A 24,885-nucleotide genomic window follows, 5' to 3' on the forward strand; every position below is an offset into this window, starting at 1 on the left:
CACTCTTGTACCCCCCCCTCAGCACTCTTGTACCCCCCCCTCAGCACTCTTGCTGTGCTCATCAAGTTTAGCTGATGCAGCGAGCAGAGACTTCGTGCTCGCCAGATTAGACTGAGCTCTTTTTTCTGCCTGGGTGGCTTTCTTGCAAATGGTGACTCCTGGGCAACAGTCGACCTCCTCTGCAGACATATCTAGGATCATAGTCTTACCTAGCTGCAAGAGAGGCTGAGATGTGCATGAACTCACAGACTCTACCATGCTGTCCTTACCACTGTGTGTCATCAGGATGGTGCACAGAAGAGAAGGTGGACCCTCATAATACATTGTTTGGAGGTGGCTTCCTCAGGAATTCATGTTTTTCAAAGCAACTCTTGACCACTTGGTGTCTCTTCATACCTGAGATCACTTCTCTTGGGACACTTGTCCTTTTTCATCCCTCTTGCAGAGAAAGAAATATGTTGATATAATAGCACAGAAGATATTTTATCTTCATAAAAGCTAAAAAGAATGAAGTAAGAACCACGTTTAAGTGTGTTTAGCTTTGTTTCACTAGTAATGTCTTCTTAACTTTCCATTGACCTTCTAACTAAACTTAATGACTTGATTAAAATTGTACTCAGCTATGTGGTTTGTAAAAGCCTGAATGTATTGCTCTGGCTATTTTACTGAATGTCAGTATAGTTGTAGTCAAACCTTTTCATATTTAAAGATTCCTGACTCTTCTCTGTGTAAAACTGTGTATGTCTTCACCAAAATAAGAATATTTACTTTTCCTCTTTTCACCTCAGGCTCTTGGCTTTCTCTACGCCTCTGGACTTGGTGTTAATTCAAGTCAGGCAAAGGTAACGTTATTGAAGTTTTACTATATATTAAATTTGGAATTGAATAAGCCCTGGCCTGTGTTAACTTACATATCTGCTATTTCACAGGCTCTTGTATATTATACTTTTGGAGCTCTTGGAGGCAATCTGATAGCCCACATGGTTTTGGTAAGTGTGAACTTTAAGACAACGTACACTAAAAGTTAAAATCTGTGTTTGCAGTAGCCCTAAGTTTCTGACTGAGATTTGCTTACAATCACATCCTCAGGTGGACAGCCAACAAATTCTTGTCAGTGGCTATAACACATTGAATCTACATGAATAAAAGTTTATATAAATTAGAATTGTTTATCAGAATGATTTTTTTTGATTGGATTATCAGAGATTTTGCATTTAAATTATTGAAGGACCTACTATGTAAAACTGTCCTATAAAGGGCCCTTGCAAGTATCTGTGTATAAATTGATAACATTGATCACATACATCACTTAGAGACACAAAATCTGTCCACCAATTTCTTTTTGTGCTAAGGGCCTTAAGTATCTTATATGTTCAATTTGTGATAGTTCACATGACCTGTGATACATGATAGATATTACGTTATAAATGAGTATGAATTCCTTGTTGCAAGAATGTAAAGGCTGAACTGAGTGGACATGAAACTCAAAGCAGGAAGTCAGTCCATCACCGAGAAAGGCTCCAGATTTGGTTACTAACAAGGCAGACAAGAATAGTATAGTTTTCCAGCCATCCGGGAAATCAGATAATTTCAAAAGTCATCACTGAGTGACTGTCAAGATCAGATTAGATGTTTAGGTAGACAGACAGCCTGAAGAGTAGAATGCTGGGAGTTGATAAGCAGGGTAGATAGGAATCCAGCTAAATAGCCAAGTTGTGCCCAGGAACTTGGGCCCTCTCTGTCCTGGGCTCAGCCACTGAAGGAATTGGAGGAAATGGAAAGCAGAGATGCTGGGCTTCCTAAACATCTCTCCTCTGATTTCGGTGTTGTCTTTGTTTAATCTATGGTACCATCTCAGAGAGTAGCTGAAAAGCACCTTCAGATAAATTTTTTAGGTAGTTTGGTTTTTTGCGGGGAAGGGTTGGTTTTGTGGGGTTTTTGTTTGTTTGCTTGTCTTGGTGGTGTTGTTACAGCTTTTGAGACAGGGGTCTCCATAAGTAGCCCTAGCTGGCCAGGAACTCCTTAGAGACTAGGCTAGTCGTAAACTCACAGAGATCCACCTTCCTTTGCCACCATACCTAGCTCAGGTAAATTTTTAAGAAATATGAAACAATTTTGTGTGGCAGATATATATGAAATGCTTCAAATTACCAACTTTTTTAGAACAATGGCTATAGAATCAGACCATGTTGTGCATATGGCTCTATAGTAATGCAGCAAGGACTGCTAAAGCTTACGACGTTTTGAGTCCATTCAGATTTCAGACAGCTCCTTCCTGCTCCCCTACTCCTGTCAGTCTGTAGTCGTTTGTTAGTGGTGAGAACACTTGTTCTTGTACCGATGATATCTAAAATAAGACTGACAGTGGTTGTGAGTGAAAACTTGATGAGGACTGTGTCCACGCTTCTTTCATGAAGTTCATGGCACTCACGTGGTTGCTCTAGGAATGTTCTTGTCTCGTGCTTAGCTATAACCTGCTTGTTGGAGTGTGTGGACTGAAGGAGAGCAGAATTATAGTCTGAGTGTGGTTGGCTGTATGTGTCACAAGAACACCATGGTGCTGTTGTCTTCTCACACAAGGGTGTCTTACAGGGTTACCGCTACTGGGCCGGCATCGGAGTCCTCCAGAGTTGTGAGTCGGCACTGACCCATTATCGCCTTGTTGCCAATCATGGTACCTATCTTGTTTTCATCTTTCACGCTCTAGAAAAAAAATACATAATTAATTTGAAGTATATATATATATATATATATATATGTTTTGGTTATAGTAGTTCAGATATTGCAAATGACTCTTTGAATTGAACTTACCTTTTAACTACTTTAATTATCAAGAAAGACATTCCTTTCACCACTTTGTTCTTAAGCATTTGTAGTAGAAGTCTGGTTTATTAGTGGGTTGTTATGTAGACTACTACAGAAATGGTGCCATTAGCGCCATGTCTGTCCACATCTGCTTGCTGCAGTTGTGGATCTGCTCCTCTGACTTCACCTCGCATTCCTATTTGTCCTCCTCTGTCAGTTGCCAGCGATATCTCCCTAACTGGAGGCTCTGTGGTCCAGAGAATACGGCTGCCTGATGAAGTGGAAAACCCAGGGATGAACAGTGGGATGCTGGAAGAAGATTTGATCCAGTATTACCAGTTCCTAGCTGAGAAGGGTGATGTCCAAGCACAGGTGTGTGTTAGCATCGGGCAGTCTCTTGCTGCCTTGTCTGCTTCATGGGGTGAGGGTGCAAGCACCCCCATCTGTAAGTAATGTTGTCTTTGCTCTGAGTAATTATTAGCTTTGTTCTAGATCACCACTGGATCTTTTAGAAAAAGAACGTCCCACACACTCAACACTTTTTTCCTATTAAAATCACAGCTGTTTGAGATACATGCAAATAAGTACTAAGAATAGTTTGAAAGCTCACAGAAGGAAGTCTTAAGTTAAAGCTGTAGTGAATAGCAGATCTGAATGTTACTCGTGGAAGTTAGAATACAACTACCGTGTCCATTTTAAAAGTCTTTCACACTGGGGTATATTTTGGTTTAAATGTTTTCTGCTACTTGCTTCCTTTATCTTGCTTTTCTACATTCCCTTTCCTCTGCTTTCTTGGCCTTGTTTTTGGTGGTTACTGTTGTTGCCTCTCCTCCTCCATGACCCGGACAGTTGGGCCTTCTTTGTGTTACCTAGAGATGCCCACACAGCTCCGCCTCTAGTCTAATGGTAGACACGTTACCATTCCCGGGACAACACTGACCGTAGACTGTGCTGAGCGTGATGACTTCTGCATGGTTTTGTGAACCTCACATTTCTCTTTTATGCAGCTCATACGAGTTTAAATTTACTCGCGGATTTGTCTTTTCTTGTTTTTATTTCTTCATGTCTAAGCTTCTTGGATAATTGTCTTCATTCGCTTAAGACATCCTTTAGTATTTCCTTTAGAGCATGTTCACTGAGTTAAGTATAATTCATCTAAAAACCTTTTAGGAACCCGGGAGGGTGATGCCTCGATAGATGAAACACTTGTTGAACAGTGTGAGGAACAGAGTTCATGTGCCCAGAACCCACAAAAATGCCAGGTGGATGTGGTTCCTGCCTACTGTTATAACCCTCAGAAGGCAGCGACAAGACCCCCAGAGCAAGCTGGCTGGCTAGGGTGATCTTGTTGGTGATCTGTGAGTTCAATTGAGAGGACTTGTCTCCATGAATAAGATAGAGAGCAACTGAGGAAGAATCCTGAAATCAACTTCAGGCCTCCACCTGCATACATGTGAACATACATCCACTCACAAACACTGCATGTGTGTACAAAAGAATGCTGTTTGCTTCAGAAGAATGCTGTTTATTTTAAAACATGCCTTTTAGTTCCTGATAATTTTAGGATAAATAAAACAGAATAGATACTCAGGATTATAGGCTAGGTTTCTAGTCTTTTGATTAATAAACAGAGCCTTTTTACAGCCAACTGTGGGTCTGATTTTAATTGTATGGCAGATGCTCACTTTCACATTTACATCCTTTTTGTTGCTTCTCAGGTTGGTCTGGGCCAGCTGCATCTGCATGGAGGGCGTGGAGTGGAACAGAATCACCAGGTAACCACCCTGTAGTGAGGCTTTGATCCCATAGGAAATGGGAGCAAAATGGAGCTGTGTGGGTGTTCTTTATAAGTCAGGCTTTCTAAACATCTGTCACAAGTGAGCTCTCAACACCTACCTGATGGCTGATAAACACATGAAAAGACGTCAGAAAGACCAGTGTGTGTGTGTGTGTGTGTGTGTGTGTGTGTGTGTGTGTATTTCTCTATGTCATGTGTGTGCAGAGTGTTGAAAAGGGTGTCAGATACTCTGAAGCTGGATTACAGGCATGAGTGCTGGAGACTGTACATGTGCCCTCAACTGCCTCAATCTCAGATTGTACTACTTTTAAACTTAGCTCTTAGTACTGCCCAAACACATAGACACTTCTCGATTTCGTTGTTGTTGTTGTTGTTAAGTATATAGTTGAGTAAATCTTAGACACCTTTTGGGTCTGGAGAGATGACCAGCAGTTAAGAGTGCTTGCTGCCCTTGCAGATAACCTGAGTTCTGTGCCCAGCACCCATGTCCACAGTTTAGAGCGGCCTAGAACTCCAGTTCCAGAGGATCTGACAGTCTTCAGGGCCCTGCAGTTACCCACATTCAGGTACACATACTACACTCAGATACACGCACACATACTCAAAATTAAAAATTAATTTTTTTCAAAGAGCAAAAGGAAGCCATCAAAAAAGACAACTTTTAAAGACTATAGGGCTGAGGAAGATGTTATTTATTACAAACAGAAGCATCCAACTACCCAGGCTGATACAGCTACTTACTGAGTTTTACCTGCCTATGACTCATCTCTTCCCCTCTCTCCATTATACCTGTCACTCGAGTGAGTCACCTGTCACCTGCAGTTTCTGTAAACCCAGCATCTGATCCTTTGTTCACCTAGAACTTCCCAGTGCTCTGTGGGTTCCAGCAGCTTAAAGATTTGCCCTTTAATATGACCTCCAAGACCTCATTCCAGCCCCTACCTCTCCAGTCCCTTGCTAAGTCACAAGCACACAGAATTTTCTAAGGTCTCTGAACCTATTGAGAGCCTCTTTCTCATGACTTCAGTGATGTCAACCCCTCTGTCTGTGGTGACTGTCACCCCAGCTGCTTTGCTTATACAGTAATTCCTACCCATCACTCCCTTAGCCCCACCCCCACTCCAGAGAAAGGTCACATATGACAAAGGATGCCTGAAAAATAGTGCTCTCTGTGGTCCTTGTCCAAAGCAAATTGGTTGGTTATCTAACCTTTTTCTGTGCTACAGCATAAGTTCAAGAGAGCACAGTCACGTCTGCCTTGTTACCACTTTATTCCAACCCCCGGCAGAGCCTAGCTCATAGGAAGTTCTCTAGAAGTATGTGCCAAATCTACAAAAGTCTTATTTTGCTGCCATACCAATTAACTATGTCAAGAAAAGTTATTTCACCTTTAAGAATGAAATTGTCACAAAGACACTTATCACTCACGGTGCCAAGTACCTGGGTTTTTTTTTTTAATCAGGCAGCTGCTTGTCTCTTGGTCACTAAAATGTATGCTACACGCTGCTATTTAACAAAATAACGAGAGCGCAGGATTCTGAGGTAGTTTGCCCCAGAGCTCTTACATAGTGAGAACTGGGAGTGTTCTTGTGCTGTGTACTGCTTCCCTTAAAGCACCTCCACAATGGGAGGATATTTCACCAGCCTCACAAGAGAAAGAGTAGTATTTTCCAGCACATGTTTGCGTTAATTCAACAAACATTTCAGTTCCTACCACATGCCAGTCACTGCCAGGTTTTTCAAATGCAGTACTGAATGGAAAGCTTTGGTCATTGTCCTTGCTGGAGTTTCAAATCCAGTGGAATATTGGTTCCTTTTTAAATGACCGCACCAACAAATAGCAAGCATTTAAAGTTGTGGTGGCTGTATCAAAGCAGAATCAAGGGGTATAATAAGTAAGGGAGGGAGATCCAGCTGTCAGGGAAGTCTTCTTAAGGGACAAGGAGGTGGCATGTTGACACTGGAGGTAGAGCCATTCCAGGACGAAAGGAACACCGTGTGCCCTGGCCCTGGAGCAGAAGGGAACAGGGGTGGTATGGCCATGGCGCTGACATCATAGGACATAATGTAGTTCTGAGACAGATGGCATTTGTTCTTACCAGCTTAACCTCTGTACTAAGGGGCTCTTACAGCCAGCATGTTCAGATTTGAAAACGTTGACTTTTGCTTCCATGTGGAGAATGAATTAGTAGAATCCCAAAATATAGTCAATCAGGGAAATCAAAGAGGAGACTATTCCAGAGGTTCGTGTGAAAGAAAATATCATGTGTAGTAGAGCCGTGGTACCGGCAGTTAGTAGATGGATTTGACATATACTTTGTCAGTTCCGTGATTAGCCTAGTTTGGCGCCAGAAACAAATTTCTAAGTTGCCAGCATCTAGATGGTGTGTGAAACCGTGGAGTAGATAAGGCTGCTTTGAGAGCATAGTGAGAATGGTGTCATCAGGTGCCCTTGAAGAACTTAAGGAGAGCAGATGATAGAGTAAGAACTAGCAAAGGTGGCTGCGGATGGCGCAGGTACAGATGAGATTAAGGAAGGCGGGAAAGGATGCATGTGACGCCAAGCCAAGGAGTGTTTCCCGGAGAGTGAGGTAGACTCCATCAGATGCCGCAGAGGTAGACTGAGGGAAGAGCTCCTTTCTGGAGCAGTTGGTGGAAGGCACTCAAACTTGCAGAGTGGAGTGGAGTCCTGAGAGGACCCACTGAGAAGCTGCGCTGGGAGCGAAGCCACCAATGGGTCTCCATCCCACTGAAGAGGAATGAAACTCAGGAGAAAAAATGCATCTTGTATGGTTTTTTTATTAATAGGTTAGGAGAATATACTTGAATGAAAAAAGATTAGAAAAAGAAGAGATTAAATCATCAACAGGAGTGAGGCATAACCAGTGATATAAGTTCCTTAACAAAGGTGTAAGCACTGAGTTGCCGGGGATGGTAATGAAGATCTTCCAGCACCAGTGAGTTTAGTTATATGACTCTAAATACAGCCAAAAACTTTCTCTAAGTAATACAAAAGGGAATTGCATTCCAGAATATGCCCAGTATCTTGGGAATGTCTGTTAGGGTATTTTGGGTGTTGGTGTTTGGGTTTTTTGTTGTGTTGTGTTTTGTTCTCCCAGGTCCTAGTAAAGCAGGCAGTGAAGCTGCACTGCCTAGAGCTTATTTACATTGCCTGTGATAAAAACGCCCTCTTACCTGGGAACTTTAGGGAACACAAGACGTTTATTTGTGGTCATAAAAACTTCTAGGTACATGCATTTCTGCTTGAAATTCTGAGAACTGGATATTCTTGGTTTTTAAGCTGCTTTACTATAACGAGATCTTTTTTTTTTTCCTGGTTTTCCTGAAATAAGTGTTTTGGTTAGAAACTAAATATTTTTATGAATTCTTCTTTCACAGAGAGCATTTGACTACTTCAACTTAGCAGCAAATGCTGGTAATTCACATGCGATGGCCTTCCTGGGAAAGGTACTGTGTACTCTGCAGTTATGTCATGTGACAGCAAAATAGAATTTGCAATGCACGTGTATCGCGTCCTGTCTCCATACAGTGCCGTGCGAGCCCTCTCAGACCGCTTACACATAGTGTAGTGCTTACTTCTAAGTGACTCACTGTCTGAGCTCCTGCTGCTCTATCAGGTATATGCAATGATGAGGGCTCCAGACTGTGTTATACACGGGGTTTTGCTAAGACTCACAGTTGTCTACTTCTTTTCATAAGTTAATGAAAGAATTTTTTTGGCATTTGTCTGCAGATCTTTTCATTGTCTTAAATATGACAGCTGTGAGCATCTTTCCGTGTAGTTTTTTCTGGAGCAAGGAAGTATTTACATGTAAAAACTACTGAATAGATTCTGTGTCTGGGAAGGATTCCCTTTTTATCATTTTAACATTAATACAGGGTAAACTGACAGTTGTTCATGTATAACCAAATCCTAAGGTAAGGAAGATCAGGTGGAGTCTAAGGATTTTACAGATAAGACAACCTCATCCAGACTTACACGATCACAGCTAGCTCCTGTGAGCTGGAGCATTGTGAGCAAGCGTTCCAGTGTTGTGTAGTATGAACCGTGTGGGTGCTATGGTGGTGAGGATCTCAGCCTCCCAGCACCAGAATACAGGAATCTTTTTTCTTCATCTGTTTTTGTTAAGAATTTTAAATCTCTTTATTTCGAACAGTTTTACTTTTTCTTTGTTACTAATTAACCCTCGATCTAAAGGCAGCCTTAGTGTTGTTTCCTTAATGTATTATATGAATGAGAAGCAATGTTGACATTTGTTTTCCTTTATTTGAAAGTCTTATCTGATCCTGTAACTACTTAAGTGTTTATACCTTGTTAAATAACTTTTTAGCTACATGTTTTTGTGTGTGCACACACATGGAATATGTGTGTGTAGGTGTGTGCCTGTATATAAAGACCAGAAAATAGTCTTGGGTAACATGGACCTTATTTTTGAAACAGGCTCTTTCATTGGCCTGGAACTTAATAAGTAGGCTGGATTAGCTGTCCAGCATACAGACACAAGCAAATGTAATTTTTAAAAACCTTTGAAGAGTTCTTGATGCAGTCATTATCCTGCTTTCTATATTCAAATCTATACCTAAATCATATATTTAGTAGAATACCAAATACTTAAAAATATATAAGTATTTATCAATAAATGTTTGCTTTAAATTCTACACTTTCCTATAGAGAATTCTAAACTTTGTGGGACAATTCCATGTGAGCTAATAAAAATGAGATGAGAAATGGAAACAAGAAATGTATCTGGAGAAAGGGTAACAAGTCCTCCTGAAATTGGGGTCTGTTTTCCAGATGTATTCTGAAGGAAGTGATGTCGTGCCTCAGAGCAATGAGACAGCACTCCACTACTTCAAGAAAGCCGCTGACATGGTGAGTCTTCCCGACTCAGTGTGCTGACCCTGTGTGTGACCGGTGGTCAATGAATGGACTGTGTGAAGGATTAGTACTGGCCGACCCATGCCCCGAGTTATTGGAAGTGCTTACATACACCTGATGAGCTGACTGGAAAAGCTTCCCCAGTAAAAGCAGTCTCTGTTTTAGGAAGTAGGTGGATGACTCTTAAGTCTGCTTAAATCTCTTTGAAGTATTTCCTAATCAGGAGAGTACTGGTTTTTAGTGAGGAAACTGGGAGTTGCATTCCCTACCTCGGTTGTACTGCAGTTTGAAAGCTGCAAAATCCAGTTCCACCGACAACCGTGACACACAGTTTAGACTTTCATTGACCCAGGGGGGAAAAAAAACACATGTAAGATACTTAAGATAAGACTCTCTGTTTCCTGTGTGTGCACTGACCTCTATCCAGCGATGTATGGCTGCGCATCACAGCTTCAGTTGAGTGTTGTCCTGAGGGATGTTATGACGCATTTTTTTTTAAATGTCCTCTATCCCTCCAAGTTTGGGTGAATTCTAGAATTTTCTGTTTTGCATCTCAAAATACTGTCACTAAGCTGGTCTTAAGTATCATTGCTGCTTTTAGTGCATGAGTGTTGACTCTGCTCCACAGCGCTCTCCTTCCTTTTCTGTTAGGACAGGAAGAGACCAGTGAATCAGCAACCCAGATGTGACCTCTTTTAGTTTTGGTGAAATGTATTAGTTATATTTGTGTCATGAATTCATGGAAATGATGGTCATAAGTCAGGTCACAAATTTGATCCTGAGGTCATTTAATGTTGTAGTCTTTGATAGCCCTCTGCGTCTAAAGGTCCAGTTAAGTTTACTCTAAATGCAAGGAGGAAGATTGTTTCTATTGGAAACTAATTAAAACCTATCTCAGTATGCTTCAGATTATTTCCTCTGCAGTCATTTATCCTCCCCAGTGTTGTAATGAGCTCTTTCCCCTGTTGTCTGATTTCTCTGTTTTACAGGGCAACCCTGTGGGACAGAGCGGGCTTGGAATGGCCTACCTCTATGGAAGAGGAGTTCAAGTTGTAAGTGTGTGTGTGGCACGCTGAGTTTAGGAAGCAGGCAGCCAGTGCGGGCAGGCGGTATTCCTTGAATAGCTCCCCGTTCAATGAGGAGCCATCATTGCAGCAAGCCCTTTCCTGCTGTCTCCGAGTTGGCTGTTCCCATGCCGTGCCTCACACCTCACGTGTCTTCTTAGGCCAGCTCCATCTCTGGGACCATCTGAGGGCTAGCGTTGTTTCCCATTCTCCGTGTCTGCTTTCTACACTCTGCACTCTTCCCCTTTCTCCAGGACTTCCTTCCTTGCCCGCTTCCTTACTCAAGGCTAAGAAGGCACTCGAGTCTCCTCTATTTAGAAGAGAGAGGCTTTCCCTTCTGCCCTTTGTTCCTTCTAGCTTCCGCCTCTCTTCTCTCCAGTCCTTCGCTGAAAGCCAAGTGTCTCCAAAGAATGAACCTTAGTAAGCCACTTTAGTTCCTAGTTGTCAGGTTTCTGTCTCATATCCAGGTCACCAGTAACCTCCTAAATGTCAGTGTTGTGTCTGCAAGCACTTGTTTGTCCTTGGCCATTGCCTCATGGTAGATGCCCCTGAATCATGATGTTATTCTAACCAACATGCTTTTGGTGTTTGAAACTAAGAACTAAGTTTTTTTTTTTAACTTACCTATATGTATTCCCTAACATAAAAGAGTGATATCTTTGACCCCTGATCATTAGAATACCAAAATTCAGAGTAATGTATTTTAATTTGTCCTATGGTTACATATGATCTATGGGCTCTAAGAACATAGCATCTTGTAATGTACACGGGAAGGGAAGAAACAAGGAGAAAATCATATTTTTGACCTAATATTAAAAAAATTAAGGTTTAAAGGGCAAAGGTGGTTAGTAAAAAGTTTTTCTTAATTCCTACTCTAGTATTCTATTTGTGTTTATGCTTTCTGAGAGCAAACATAAATTGGTTCACAAAACTCTTACTTGCTTTTCTTCTAAATATGAGACCCTGACTCCCTGTAACCTGAAGCATTAATGACTACTTTTTAAATCATAAAATGGTCTTTTAAGAATATGTATACTTATTTTTACATAGAATAATCTCTGTACTTCCAAGTTTATTAGTCTTTTGTGCTTTCTTATCATTTGACATCTTGTTCTGCAGAATTATGACCTGGCACTCAAGTATTTCCAGAAAGCTGCTGAACAAGGCTGGGTGGATGGGCAGCTGCAGCTTGGCTCTATGTACTATAGTAGGTATCTTTGTAGAATTAATGATGAATATACCAGTCTAAACTAGTGTTCCACCAGATGGCACTAGATATAGAATGGGAGACTCGATTTTGGTGAATTAATATTTTACCAGTTCGATGACTTATGCATCTCATTTCTCATTACAATTTATATTCATCAATATTAATATATTAATCTGCAGTGGCGAGATTGACATGTATCACTCTGTAATAATCCCGACTTTCACCAGGTTTATTCCTCTTGGAGAAAGTCCTCTGCTGCATCACTAGATCCTGTGTAAGACTCTGCTCGCCTTTCATTGGCTTTTGTTTCCTTTGTCTTGCAGATGGCATTGGAGTCAAGAGAGATTATAAACAGGCCTTGAAGTATTTTAATTTAGCTTCTCAAGGAGGCCATATCTTGGCTTTCTATAACCTAGCACAGATGCATGCCAGCGGCACAGGGGTGATGAGATCCTGTCACACTGCGGTGGAGGTGAGGACTTTCCTGCAGTCTGGCTGTAGGAAATGGGTTTGCCTACTGGGAAGTCCTGCCTTTTCCATTCTGGTCTCTTGACCTGATTCCATCCACAGTAGAAGCTGACTCAGCTCACTGGGATTGATGTTCTGAAGGAAGAAGCTGGAGATGTATGCATTCTGCCCTCCCTACTTTTGGGTTCCTGTAATAAGCAGTGTTTGTGAAGCTGAGTGTAGGCACCAACAGTATCTGTGGCTCTCCCGGAGTATAAGATATACCAAGTATCAAACTAAAGATACGGGAAGGAGCTATGCAAAGGGCAAAGCAGCATCTCTAATCTCCAGCTTCTCTTCAGCACTCACACCTCTCATTGGAGGGACATTGATGACGCTTAGCACGGTTTTGGAAATCTTTCTCTGCTTTATTTGGTGTCCTCACTTGTAAAATGGGGGTGTTAGTAGGGCTCACCTCGCGAACAACTCCTCAGGTAGAAGAATGTGCTGAAACCTGTACTACACAGAAATCACTAGAATAGCTCCTGACCACAGTAAACAATGTGTTGGTTGCTGTTATTTTTTGCAGTGTGTTTGGTTCTAAAGAGTAAGCTGCCAACAAGTCATGGAGCAGAGTTGGTCACCTATGCCCGGATGCAAGTTTGTTTTCTAGACATGCATGTCATTTGCTTTTCCTCTGTTCACAGTTGTTTAAGAATGTGTGTGAGCGAGGCCGCTGGTCAGAGAGGCTTATGACTGCCTACAACAGCTATAAAGACGGGGACTACAATGCCGCAGTGATCCAGTACCTCCTGCTGGCCGAACAGGGCTATGAAGTGGCACAAAGCAACGCAGCCTTCATCCTTGACCAGAGTAAGGTCCACTTTGGTCCTCTGGCAGGTTTTACTGCACTCAGCAATGTATTTTCAAAGTGAAAGGAATATGGAACTGCCCTTTCCTCATCCAAATCCCCAGACTCATCTCAGAATCTGGCTATGGCTAAAACCTGCTCCAAGAAGTAGCATCTTCCTGAATCATTGATTCCTTTAAATCCAGTATCTTCTTCTAATATTTATTTACTCTTCAGACTAGCTTAATTTCATATTTGCTGTGTTCTATGTAGTCATTCTAAATTGCAAATGAAAACCCTTGACTCTTGTTTCATGTCTTTCCTGTAGGGGAAGCAACCATTGTAGGTGAGAATGAAACTTACCCCAGAGCGTTGCTGCATTGGAACAGGGCTGCCTCACAAGGTGAGTAACTGATTGGCAAGAGAGTCTTACCCAGGACCCCTCCCTCTGTTGATTTTCATCTCATGAACTCTCAAAGATACCGTTGCTTACCTTGCTTGTGACCAGACTTCATTCTTAAATGAGTAGTTGAGTTGCTAGTCCTTGACTGGACATTTCCATCACCGTGTGGTTTTTAGCTTCAGGCCAGCTGATTGTATAAATGGAGAACTGAAGAATATATAATACCAGCCTGAAATGGAAAAGAACTCTTACCCTTTCCCTACTTTTTCTTTAACTTACTTTCCTCACATGCTCCTCTCCACTTAGGCGTCTCCTTCTCCAGTCCTACACAGTGCTCAAGTTGAACAGTCAGTTTAGTCATGTTTAAATGACATGATAAGTGGAGCATGGGCATTTAAAGGGTGGCATTAGTGAGACACAGGACCACCCACCTGGTTGACTTCTCTGTGACTGCCATGTGCTTTCTGCAGAAGAGATAATGTCTGCTCTACATGCTTACTGTCTTTAGGACTTGGCTGGGAGATCCATTTAAAACTTTTCTACTACAAATGAAAATTCTGGTTTACATAAGCCTGTTTAAAAAATAAATTTGATTTGTTTTAAGCACACTTTGTTTATCAGTAGCTTTGCATTTAATTTTGTTTCAGGTTATACTGTGGCCCGAATTAAACTTGGAGACTACCATTTCTATGGATTTGGCACTGATGTGGATTACGAGACTGCATTTATTCATTACCGCCTGGCTTCTGAGCAGCAGCACAGTGCCCAGGCTATGTTTAACCTGGGCTACATGCATGAGAAGGGCTTAGGCATTAAACAGGTGAGTGTGGCGTCAAAACTGGCACCTGAGTAGCGTTGCTAAGACAAGGGGAGATGTTTGCATTGCTGTATTCCAGGTAGCGCTGCCCTGTTGGTAGCCTCTTGTGTCAGGAACTATATCCACCCTCAGTCAGCGCCATTGCTTTTGGATCATTTTGAAATAGATTAAAACCTTTTCTACCGATGAACTTTTTTCTAATGCCTCCACCTTTATTTTCCTTAGAATGGCTCTAAGTCCTTGCCTCTCTATCCCAAAAGAATTCTGAGAATATTACTACTTGTACACTTTAGATAAACACTACAATAAAAGTCCAAGTATTCAGGAAAGGAACCCGGGTTCAGCTTTTGAGAACAAGTAATCAAATACAGTTCCCAGTAACTCCTAGGTGGCATGACTTTTTAATGTGTCCTAGTCACCGTTTCCATTTCCTTCCTACTTTGTGAATGAAGGAGACATTTATACTACTGAAAACTAATTGGTGCAGCTGACCATGGTAGCACATGCTGTAATTCCAGCAAGGGGCGACAAGAGGTCAGGTCAGGGTCTTCCTCAAGAACACGCCTACTTCTGTCCAGTCTGGGCTACATGAGACCCTGCCTCAGAACAGCAGTAACCCCAAAAGTCAGTCCAATACCAAGTAAATTGCTACTAAAGTATGAAGATTGATGATGATTGGAAAATATAATTCAGGATGTGGTTTGATACAATTGAAATACCCTGTTAGAAAGTTGGATCCAAGGTCTTGAAAGATTCGGTTGTCAAAAAAATGTTTGAATTGTGTATTTTTAATTGGATACTAACCATATTCCTATTATTAATTGAAAGTGCTTTTCTTCTTAATGGATAAGGACTAACTGAAGTAACTGCTTCTGTTTAAGTCTGTGTGTGGAGGATGTAATTTCTGGTGTTCTCCTTCCTTTCCCATGTGTAATAGCATTCTGTCCTGTAAGTTTAACATTCTTCAGAGCTCCCCTCATCCCTGCCCTGCCGTTCTGAATCTTGAACCCTCCATCCTGGGGTCACTGTTTCCAGAAACTTTGTAGCAAGATACAGTGTTTATATTGTGGTGGTTCATATCAGTCAGCACAAGAGCCTCCTACAGCAGCAACATAGCAAGGTGCCTGCCTAGATTAGTGATCTCTGAGGTTCCCCACCCCGAGGAAGGACTGGGTCTGTCAGGCTGAGCCATCCTTTGCAAAGACAGATTACATGTTGACCCCAGGCATTTCTGTCTTAGAAAAACACATAGCAGAAGTTGAGAGATCCCCGAAGAGATTCCCATACTTCTCTAGAAAGGACCAGCTGGAGATTCTCAAAGGTCCTACCCCAGTGAACTAAACCAGAGATTCTAACACTGGCTAAAGTATTAAGTGAAAGATTAGCTTGGAACTTAGAGGCTTTCCTTAGAAATCTCCAGGTCAGCAATATTTTGTGTCAGGTGTGTGCCTGAATACAGTGTGTCTACACATAAAATCTGATGTTACATTGGAAGAAATGAGTTACATTTTCTAATTCCTGATTTTAAATTTTTAAAATTATTTAATTACAGAAATTTTACTTAGGTAAAGTTTTGGGTTTTCCTTTAGGTAGTGGGCATTAATTTTAAATAGAATCTTGAAAGGTAGGACAACTTTTCTGAAATAAAATAGATACTTTTTGTATATTTTGACAAGAATGAGTTTTCCTTTGTTTTCTGCACTGTAGGATATTCACCTTGCAAAACGGTTTTATGACATGGCAGCCGAGGCTAGCCCAGATGCACAAGTTCCTGTCTTCCTTGCTCTCTGCAAATTGGGTGTCGTCTATTTCTTACAGTATATTCGGGAAGCAAATGTAAGTGAGCTGTGTCTCTTTTTTTAAAAAAGTACAATTATGTCACTTTCTTGGGCCTCAAGGCTAAAAAAAAAAAAAGGGTCTCCCCTTCTTCCCAGGAAAAGTGCAAAGCGGGGTGAGCTGTAGACCAGGCAGGCAGCAGAGTTTTCAAGTAGCACTTCCCGGTGTCCTTAGCATAAGCACTTGTCATTGGTGTTTTCTTGTCCAGGGACAGCTGAGCACTAACTGGACACTTTGAAACAATAATAACAATTAAGTCAGGCACACCCCTGGCAGACAGACACCAATACCGTGAGAAGAAAAAGATGGAGGGGAGTCTGAGAGCTGAGTCACTGTGCTTCTGATTCTTCCAACAGTGAAGCAGAAGTTAAAAATGCCACAGCTTTCTTCTCTGAAATAGCCTGACTAGGCGGTGGGCTACCTATTCCCCTCAAAGCTCCCGACTGTAGTAACAGGTCATAGGTGTAAGTGCCCTGGGTTCTGCACTTAGATTTCTCTGTACTCCATTTGCTCCATAAACACTCCGTGTTCTGAGCCCTTGTTAAGAGCCATTCACCTTTCGTTCATCCAGACTGAAGGGTGATGGTTAACTCTTAAATGGCGTTGAGAACAGGTGATGTGCTGCTCCATTAGACTTGCCCTTACACATTACAGATTTAAAAGTGAACGGTGCTCCTCCCACACTCTCTCCCTTTGCCACTTGAACCCACACTACCAAGGTCCTCCACACAATTCCCAAAACCCAGGACCCCTTATACCCTGTCCACCCAGTTTCTTATATATGTATAATGTCCCTCGTTGGAGTTCCTTGGTAGCATGAGCCAGTGGGCTGTACTTTCTGCAGCTGGCAGTGAGGGCTGGGCTTGGACTGGGGCAGAGCAGTTGCCTGGCTTATACACAGCCAGCATGAGGCAGCTCTCTGACTGCCAGGGATATCCTAGACCATTGTCTCCTGCACTTTCCTTCCTCGGTTGCAGTCTGGGGTTTAGGATGGTGGCATGCCACGGAGAAGATACTTTTGTTGATTTTTTTATGCAGATATACAAAGAGGACAATAAGATTCTCCAACTGAAACAAAAAAGACCAAAGCAATCCCAGCCTACCCGGGGAGTGGAGATGGGGGGGGGGGGGCAACAATACTAAGTAATGATAATAAGAAAGCCAGACTGGGTTAAAAGCTTAGAATCCCCTGGGGCACAGTACTTTTCCTTTTTTTTTTTTTTTTCCTCTAGAAAATTTAGTGCCTGTGTTTACATATACATATTGCAGGAGTTTGGGGCACAGTTTTACAAAACCTCTAGACTAAGGATATAACTTGTAAGTTCAGATTCACATGTGAAATAGTGTGCATTTCAGTTCAAATGTAACCAAAGCCAGGCAGTGGCGGTGCACACCTTTAGTCCCAACACTCAGGAGGCAGAGGCAGGTGGATCTCTGAGATTGAGGCCAGCATAGTTCGAGGAGAACAGCCAGGGCTACAACACAGAGAAACATGCCTGGGGGGGAGGGGGCTAGCCAGTGGACGCTGGTCCTGTAGTCTTCATTTAGGCCGGAGAAGCATGGCTGACTGTCGGGAAAGTGAGTGTTCAGCTGGTCTGCTGTCACTGTGGACAGGTTACATATGCCAGCATGCAGGAGTTTTTGGACTTTCTTTTGCCATCCCGGTGGTCCTTTCAGATATCTACTGTGAGAACTAGCTGGAAGCTGCTGCATGAGATTTCTGATGGAAGAATTCACGTAGACATCTGATGTTGTCAGCGGTTAGGACATAGCAGCTCGGTTCTTGAGACACGCCATTGTGGGTTTCTTCTTATGAGCTTTAAGCCCTTGTAAGAACCATGACAGCATCTTAGGATCCAAGTCTTCAGAGCTTCCTGCTCGACACCAGCTCTCATGTAACCACTTTAGAGTTTTTGCTGACATTGAAGTGATAATGCTTTCTGTGTTGTTCTCATTAAGATTCGAGATATATTTACCCATCTGGACATGGACCAGCTTTTGGGACCCGAATGGGACCTTTACCTCATGACCATCATCGCACTGCTGTTGGGTACAGTCATAGCTTACAGGCAGAGACAGCACCAGGATATACCAGTACCCAGGCCCCCAGGGCCGCGACCAGCTCCTCCCCAGCAGGAAGGACCACCAGAGCAGCAGCCGCCACAGTAGCAGCCACATGCCCTCCTGGGTCCGTGACCACTAGGGAGCTGCTGGCTGAGAACACTTGCATTTGATGTAGGGCTCTGGATGGTGGCCACCACCCGGAAGAGGCTCGAAGAAGCGTGGGGTCCCAGAAGCTGCTTAGAGCCTGCTGCCTTCCTTTTCAGGGATGAGTAGCTCTCGCTGGAGCTACAGTGAATGTCCGCTTCAGTGCCATGTGGAATGAACTTCAGTGGCTTTCCTTTCTCCTTCCTTTCCTCTCTTTTTTCCGGAAGCATAAGACACTCGAGTCATGTCTGCTGTACCCACCTGTCTCTCTGAGAGCGTCTTTTGTTACCCTGTCAACACGCGTGAGTTCTTACATCAGTGTCTTTTCAGGTCCCAAGCCTTGACAACCTGGGGAAACCCAGTTAGTTGCAAGTTTAACCATAAAAACATACTTAAGTCTGAGAATAGAACTTGCCTTTAAGTCAAAAACACAACAAGCCAAACAAGGCGTCTTCAGGGTGTTTGGGAAATGCGGTAACTGGGAAAGCTTACCAGCTTACTTGCAAGTACACATATATGGCACTTTCTGTATTAAAAGGGATTATTGAGCGGTTTCCTGTCCTGGCGGCTGCGATACTTCATAACAGACTTCCTTGAAGACTGAAAGGCTTTGCTAAAGCATTCTTTGTGAACGTCACTTCTTGTAATGGAATAGAAGTAAAACTCAATGAACTGACTCCTTGCACTCACATAGGAATTTGCCCCTGCTCCTCAGTGTGATTTGCTTGTTGGTGTGAGTGTGCAGAGTGGTCCAGAAGCCAGAGGACGGACTCAGTGGAGGAATCGGAAAACAGCCTTAACCGACTTCGGGGAGATGAGACACCCTCCCACAAGTTGACGCCCTGCTTCCCAGGTTTCGTTTCACTTTTCATTTCTTACTGTACAGAGAACAGAGAACCCTCTGAAAATCTTCAGATGTCAAATTCTATTTTCAAGATCTGTCGGGCAGTCACTTCCCTTGTAATACTAAAACTCAGATCATTAAGGGTGAGTTAGACCCAGTACATGGCGAAAACCAAGGCCCGGGTGTGCCGTTCTGTGTGCTCTGGCAGCTTCTTGTTTCTGGCAGTCTTGTGTGGCTGTGGAAGTCGGCCACTTGCATAGCTGTCATGGTACCGCCCTGCTGTTGTAAACGTGAGGAAATCGAGGCTGTCACACTTGAGCATTTCCTGCTGTGATTGATGTACAAACAACGAGCCTGCAGAGCATCACGTAATCACCCATATGAAGGAATTAAAGCCGAAGCTGAATTTGGGGTCTGAGTAAGCCTCAGATGGCAGCGTCCAGAAGCCAGCACCCCGTAAGGGAGCTGACACCAGCCTGTTGACGGCACCTTTCCACTTTTCTGTCATCCCTGTCCACCATGAGACCTGTGCAGTATGTAATGCTTTGGGTTGGGATTCCAATCAGAACTAGATTAGTTCATCTCTAATGAACATGAAGGCTTTGTTGTGAAGTTGTGTACTTTCGTGTGTGCTGACGGTATTATGAGATACCTCGTAAGCAAACTTTCCTCCAGGATACTTGCCTCCAAATTTAAAGAGGTGGCCACAGAGAAGCCATATGCATAAAAGAAGATCTTTTGAGAAGCATCAAGTGTTTCTCTCAAAAAATGTAATGTTGCTTTGGGCAGCACCTTTAAATTTTAAGGCTTATTCTGTGTCCTGTGCTTAAAGATTAGGTGGTGAGTGGTACAGTAAACGGGTTGTCACCGGGGCTGGCGCTGCTGCCTCTCCTCGCAGCCCCACCCCAAGCCCAGCGTAACCCATGGTGGCAGCACTTAGAAGGCCCTGTTTGAAGTTATTTAGGGGAACTGGGTACAGTGGTGTACCAGTAGTCCCAGCTCCTTGTGGGGCTAAGAGAGGAAAATCACTTTAGGCCAGGAGTTCAAGACCAGCTCAGGCAACAAAACAAGACCTAAAAATAAATAGTTGGGAAACTCTCTAAAGTGACTGTGGCTTCTGTGGTTGTCCTGCGCCACCCACGTAACATCTCCTTGGACAGCAGCAATCTTGTGTCCATCTTTCCTTCCCTCAGAGAGTACTGGAGAAAACACTTCTTATGCTGCCATACACTACCTAAGGCTGGATGGGTCAGCGTGGTCTTGTTCCTCATGTGGTGGGCTTGCCCCTTGCTGCCCTCCGTTGTTAAGATTGCAAATGTTTTCCCTTGGCTTGTTAACACCTTCTCTTTCCAGCCTGGGTCATTTGCACCCAGAAATCTGGGTACCATGTGTAAAATAGTTCAGTTCTTACGGCTTATTTCAAAGACGATCTCAAAATGCTTTGCTCCGGTTCTCTTACTGCTCAAGGCACATGGTACCTAAGCAAATAGGAATTGGGTTTGGTGTTTCTCTTTAAAATAATGCACAGTTCTTACTAATGGCATCCATTTGAATCAAGTGGCAGTAAAGCTAGTTAATGTCAGTGACATTAAGGCAACTCCAGGATTCCGGAGTTTTAGCATTAGGGTTTAGATTTCCAGATAGAGCGTGGCTTTCTTGCTCCCTGTAGCCCACCCCTCCCACTGCCTTTTGTGGTCTGTCTGTCCTGTTCTCTGCTCAGTCCCTATTCCCCTGTGTGCCTGCCCCATTGGGTAGCCAGCTGTTTCAGAGTACCACGAGTTTTACTTCGGTGGTGTTTTACAAAGGTGAAGGTTTTGTTTTTGAAGTTTTTGTTTCTGATTTCTGGGGGTTTTTTAGTTACTAACTAATAGCACAAAAAAAAAAGGTAAATCAAAGGCTGGTTTTTTGGTTTGTTTTTTTTTTTTCAAAAATTTATTAACACTTAAGCCAGATTAATGTAAAAATACAAGTCCTAAATCTTGATATTCTTGAAGGTTTGTTATTCTTCTGAATATAAGATTAATTTCTGGACATCTTCCCACTCACCTGTCTTGTCTCTACCCTGAGAGGCACTAGAGACTCCTTCAGGAACCAGGTAATGAGAATTTTGGTTTTGTTTGACTGGTTGGTTGGGGTTTTTTCCTCCCTTCTCTGCCCTCGTGTTTGCTCTTTAGTGCTTGGGAGCAGGCATGTAGGCTTCCGAAAGCGGACCTCCGCTCTTCGTGTGTGTGTGTGGCACGTGCACCAGTGTCTGATTCCATGTGCGCAACCTTCCTCCGCAGGGGTTTGGACTGGCACTTCCTGTGTACGTTTCAGACAGGACACTTCTGGTGGCCCGCTCCCTGCCAAGACAGCTGGTATTTGGCAGGGGTTCTAAAGTTTATTAGACAATATTATGGCCAGAGTTGTGCAGGAAATAATCAGCAAAAGAAAACTATTTTATGCAAAAAAAAAAAGTCTCATTAGTTACTGAGAGAGAAATGTTCCTGGATGTTAAGTTGTCTGGTTTTTAAATGGGTAATGTTCTTTGAGAAGAAGCCACGTGTCTCCACCCACTAGGGATTTCAAGAAAATTTGAAATAATCCCATATACCAATGATTTGTATCTTAACGAGACTGTTTACACATTTAGAAAACTGGTTCTGTATGCATATGAAGGGTCCTTTGGTTATGTGCAGGGCGCCGTTCAGATGTGCTGTCTTTACTATTTATTGACGAACAACCTGACACTATTTCCCTTCTATTTAAAAGAACAATGATGACATGATCAAAGTATGACCACTATAGATGTCGAGGGAGGTTTTAAAGAGCCTAAGCTGGCATTGTGAAGGAACACCATAGTAGACGTTTGTAAATTTATTTTGTATTTAATGGAATGCAGTATAAAGGCTGGTGAAGTGTATTATAATTGTGTAAACAACTCCTGTTAATAGAGAGATGTACAGATTCGTTTTGTACTGTATCTTGAAACTTGTGAAATAAAGATCCCGCCTCTGGTTATCTGTCTGTCTGTAGTTGTGTGCCCTGCCCAAAGGCCTTCCCATCCAGACTTCTGCTCTAACCTGGAAGAGTCAACATTTCAGTGACCCCTCCTTGAAATTCAGAAACAACATTCCATACTGCACTCGTCTGGAGAAATCTGAATCTCTCTTTCTTTTCTAACATCTGTCCTTCAGATGTTCTATGAAGGACATGAATTTGCCAGGAACTGATAACTATTTGTGGAATCGCTGGATTTGGCCTTAATCTGCCTGAGATGTATATAGTAAGCAGGACTTACCTTTTTTCTTAAGCTGAATATAGTGTAGGTTGCCAGCATATGACTGCACGCTCATCCCTGGTTTTGAAGAGGTCTTGCAGAAACTCAGATACAGCACAATGAAACCTATTTAAAATAAGATCTAAATAAAGGGGAAACAAAAACAGCTTTGGCTGAGAGTAAGCTGTGTACACACAATCCTAGCCAGAGGTTGAGGGTGTGACAATGGGAAAGGGCTTGCCAATAAAGTAGAAGAAACCCTGAGTTCCATCCTTGGGGGTAGGGGTGGAAAGCAAGCAAACTGGAAGAGAATGATAGGTTTGTCCCTCCACACCCTGGCAGGCAACTCAAAACTCAAAGGTGATGATTGCCAAATGGTCCAGCAAAGAACAACATCAGACCGATCCTTGGGTAAGAGGTCTGTATAAGACAGACTGCTGCAAGTTGGATCGCAGTGTTTACTCCGAGGAACACAGCCACCCGAGGTGGCCTTGGCTAACGTGAAAATAGAGACATCAGAGTGACAGCCTCTGCAGCCTGCCAGCTCAACCAGAAATTAGGAGTGGGGCTGTGTACCACGAATAGCATTACAGGGAAACCCGCAGCCTCTGTTGGCTCTCACAGCCCCTCCCCTCCAACTTCCTGGAGAGTACTAACTGACAATGGCTGCCCTACCTTTTGAAAGGTACTGCTGCCAAGCTGTGGAGTTGAAAGCTTTCCCATCTGCATTTCCCAGATTCTTCTGCCATGGCCTTGCCCACTGTATCCTAGGTTTTCTTAGCCATGCATGAACAATTTTAGAAAGTAGAAACTATTAAAAAAAATGCAAAAGGAAACATTTTTACTTACTATTTTCTAGAATATATGTATTTAAAAAAAAAAAAAAAGCTTTAGAACCTGGTAGCTGAAGAGGATGTTCCCGGACCACCACTGCTACAACTTAGAAAGTCAGCAGACTGAACATAAGTATAAGTGGGTCCTGAAAATTCTACCAAACTAGCAATATTTTGTTAATGTTCCATTTTGGACAAAACCATACACCTTTAATCCCAGCACTTGTGAGACAGGAACAAGTAGATCTCTGAGTTCAAGGCCAGACTGGTCTACAAAGTTCCAGAACAGCCAGAGCTAGTAAACCAGAGAAATCCTGTCTCAGAAAAACAGACAGACAGACAAAGGTTGGGTGTGGTTGGTGCATTCGTTAATCCCCACCCTCAGAGGTGGGAAGTTCAAGACCATCCGGATCTGCAGCACCAGCTCTGGGGCAGCCAGAGCTACACAGACCCTGTCCAAAAAAAAAAAAAAAAAAAAGAAGAAGAAGGAAAGAGAGAAAGAAAGAAAGGAAGGAAGGAAGGAAGGAAGGAAGGAAGGAAGGAAGGAAGGAAGGAAGGGATTAAAAATAGTATGTCATTGATGCCAAAGTTGTATTTTAAAAGCAAAGAAAAAGAGCATGAATCACTTTCTTAGAGGAATTGAGTGGCACACAGTCAGTTACCCACCCTTGGAACATCCATGTTGCCCCTGGAAACCGTCATCCTGGCTCAACCTTTTTTTTTTTTTTTTTTTGCCTTCTCTCTGACTCCCAGTAGAACCAGCCTCTCAGCATTGAGAAGGATTTCTCCTAAGTCTTCTAAGTACTGCGAGAGCCACATAGTCCACGCAAGGACTCTGAACTTAGAGAACGAAGACGCCACTCTTTCACGTGATGCAAGATTTCAGTCTGACTAGAAAGCATTCTTGGAAGCAGACTTATTTTCAGCTGTGCAGATGCAGCTGTGAGTTTCAGACTTTACCCACCTGGGTTTCCCCCTCTCGTCCTGGGGCCTTGCCAATTCTGTGCTTTTCCTAACCAAAAAAAAAAAAAAAAAAAAAAAAATAGATGTTAGGAACAGTTTGGCATTAGACATTTTTGTTCTAGATGAATGTAATCCTGGCTCTGTGTATACACTCAGCCATGGGGGAGAGGGGACAGGGGGAGCTTCTAGCTGACTCTGTTATCCTTTGTCTCCAAGAACAGTTGCGCTGGCATCCCACACACGCGCCGTTTTCTTTCGTTTGCTGTTTGAACAGTGTTGTCTGGTAACATCTTACACAACACATGCAAATTTGCTTCTTTCGGGGGGATTGAAAATAACACACGCTTCCCCAGAACCCTGTTGTGACATGAACTGAAATACGTAGAACTCTTCACGGCAGAGCCGCAAACAACAGCTGCCTCTGTCTGTTCGCTTGAAGAAGCCAAGAAGTATCTGTTTCATCATTCACTTGAGAGTTAAAAGTAATAAAACGATTATAACAAGACTGGCACTTTGTACACTTGGGGTCACCCGATACAGCCTTAAAATACTGAGATAAAGGAAACACGAGGGACCCCGGCATTAACTACAGAAAATGGTTGCCTCCCTCTAGCCTGTTGGCCTTTTCCTTGTCACCATTCTGGACCA

At 42.9% G+C, this 24,885-nt stretch overlaps 1 protein-coding gene across 1 annotated transcript in view; it reads left to right on the top strand.

Moving 5' to 3' along the window:
* Positions 1-22,182, top strand: part of Sel1l (SEL1L adaptor subunit of SYVN1 ubiquitin ligase) — a 44,192-nt gene extending 22,010 nt beyond the window's left edge. The window contains exons 7-21 of the mRNA XM_050152383.1: positions 789-842; positions 930-989; positions 2,593-2,674; positions 3,023-3,177; positions 4,524-4,580; positions 8,003-8,071; positions 9,420-9,497; positions 10,493-10,555; positions 11,687-11,774; positions 12,101-12,249; positions 12,932-13,097; positions 13,403-13,477; positions 14,125-14,297; positions 16,002-16,130; positions 18,090-22,182. Coding sequence (XP_050008340.1) covers positions 789-842; positions 930-989; positions 2,593-2,674; positions 3,023-3,177; positions 4,524-4,580; positions 8,003-8,071; positions 9,420-9,497; positions 10,493-10,555; positions 11,687-11,774; positions 12,101-12,249; positions 12,932-13,097; positions 13,403-13,477; positions 14,125-14,297; positions 16,002-16,130; positions 18,090-18,299 — 1,608 coding nt within the window. The 3' untranslated portion in view covers positions 18,300-22,182. The remainder of the gene's footprint in view (positions 1-788; positions 843-929; positions 990-2,592; positions 2,675-3,022; positions 3,178-4,523; positions 4,581-8,002; positions 8,072-9,419; positions 9,498-10,492; positions 10,556-11,686; positions 11,775-12,100; positions 12,250-12,931; positions 13,098-13,402; positions 13,478-14,124; positions 14,298-16,001; positions 16,131-18,089) is intronic.
* The last annotated feature ends 2,703 nt before the right edge of the window (positions 22,183-24,885 follow it).

The sequence above is a fragment of the Alexandromys fortis genome, unplaced genomic scaffold (genome assembly GCF_014885135.2).
Source record: "Alexandromys fortis isolate MF-2015 unplaced genomic scaffold, M_Fortis_MF-2015_v1.1 scaffold_47, whole genome shotgun sequence".
Lineage (NCBI taxonomy): Eukaryota > Metazoa > Chordata > Mammalia > Rodentia > Cricetidae > Alexandromys > Alexandromys fortis.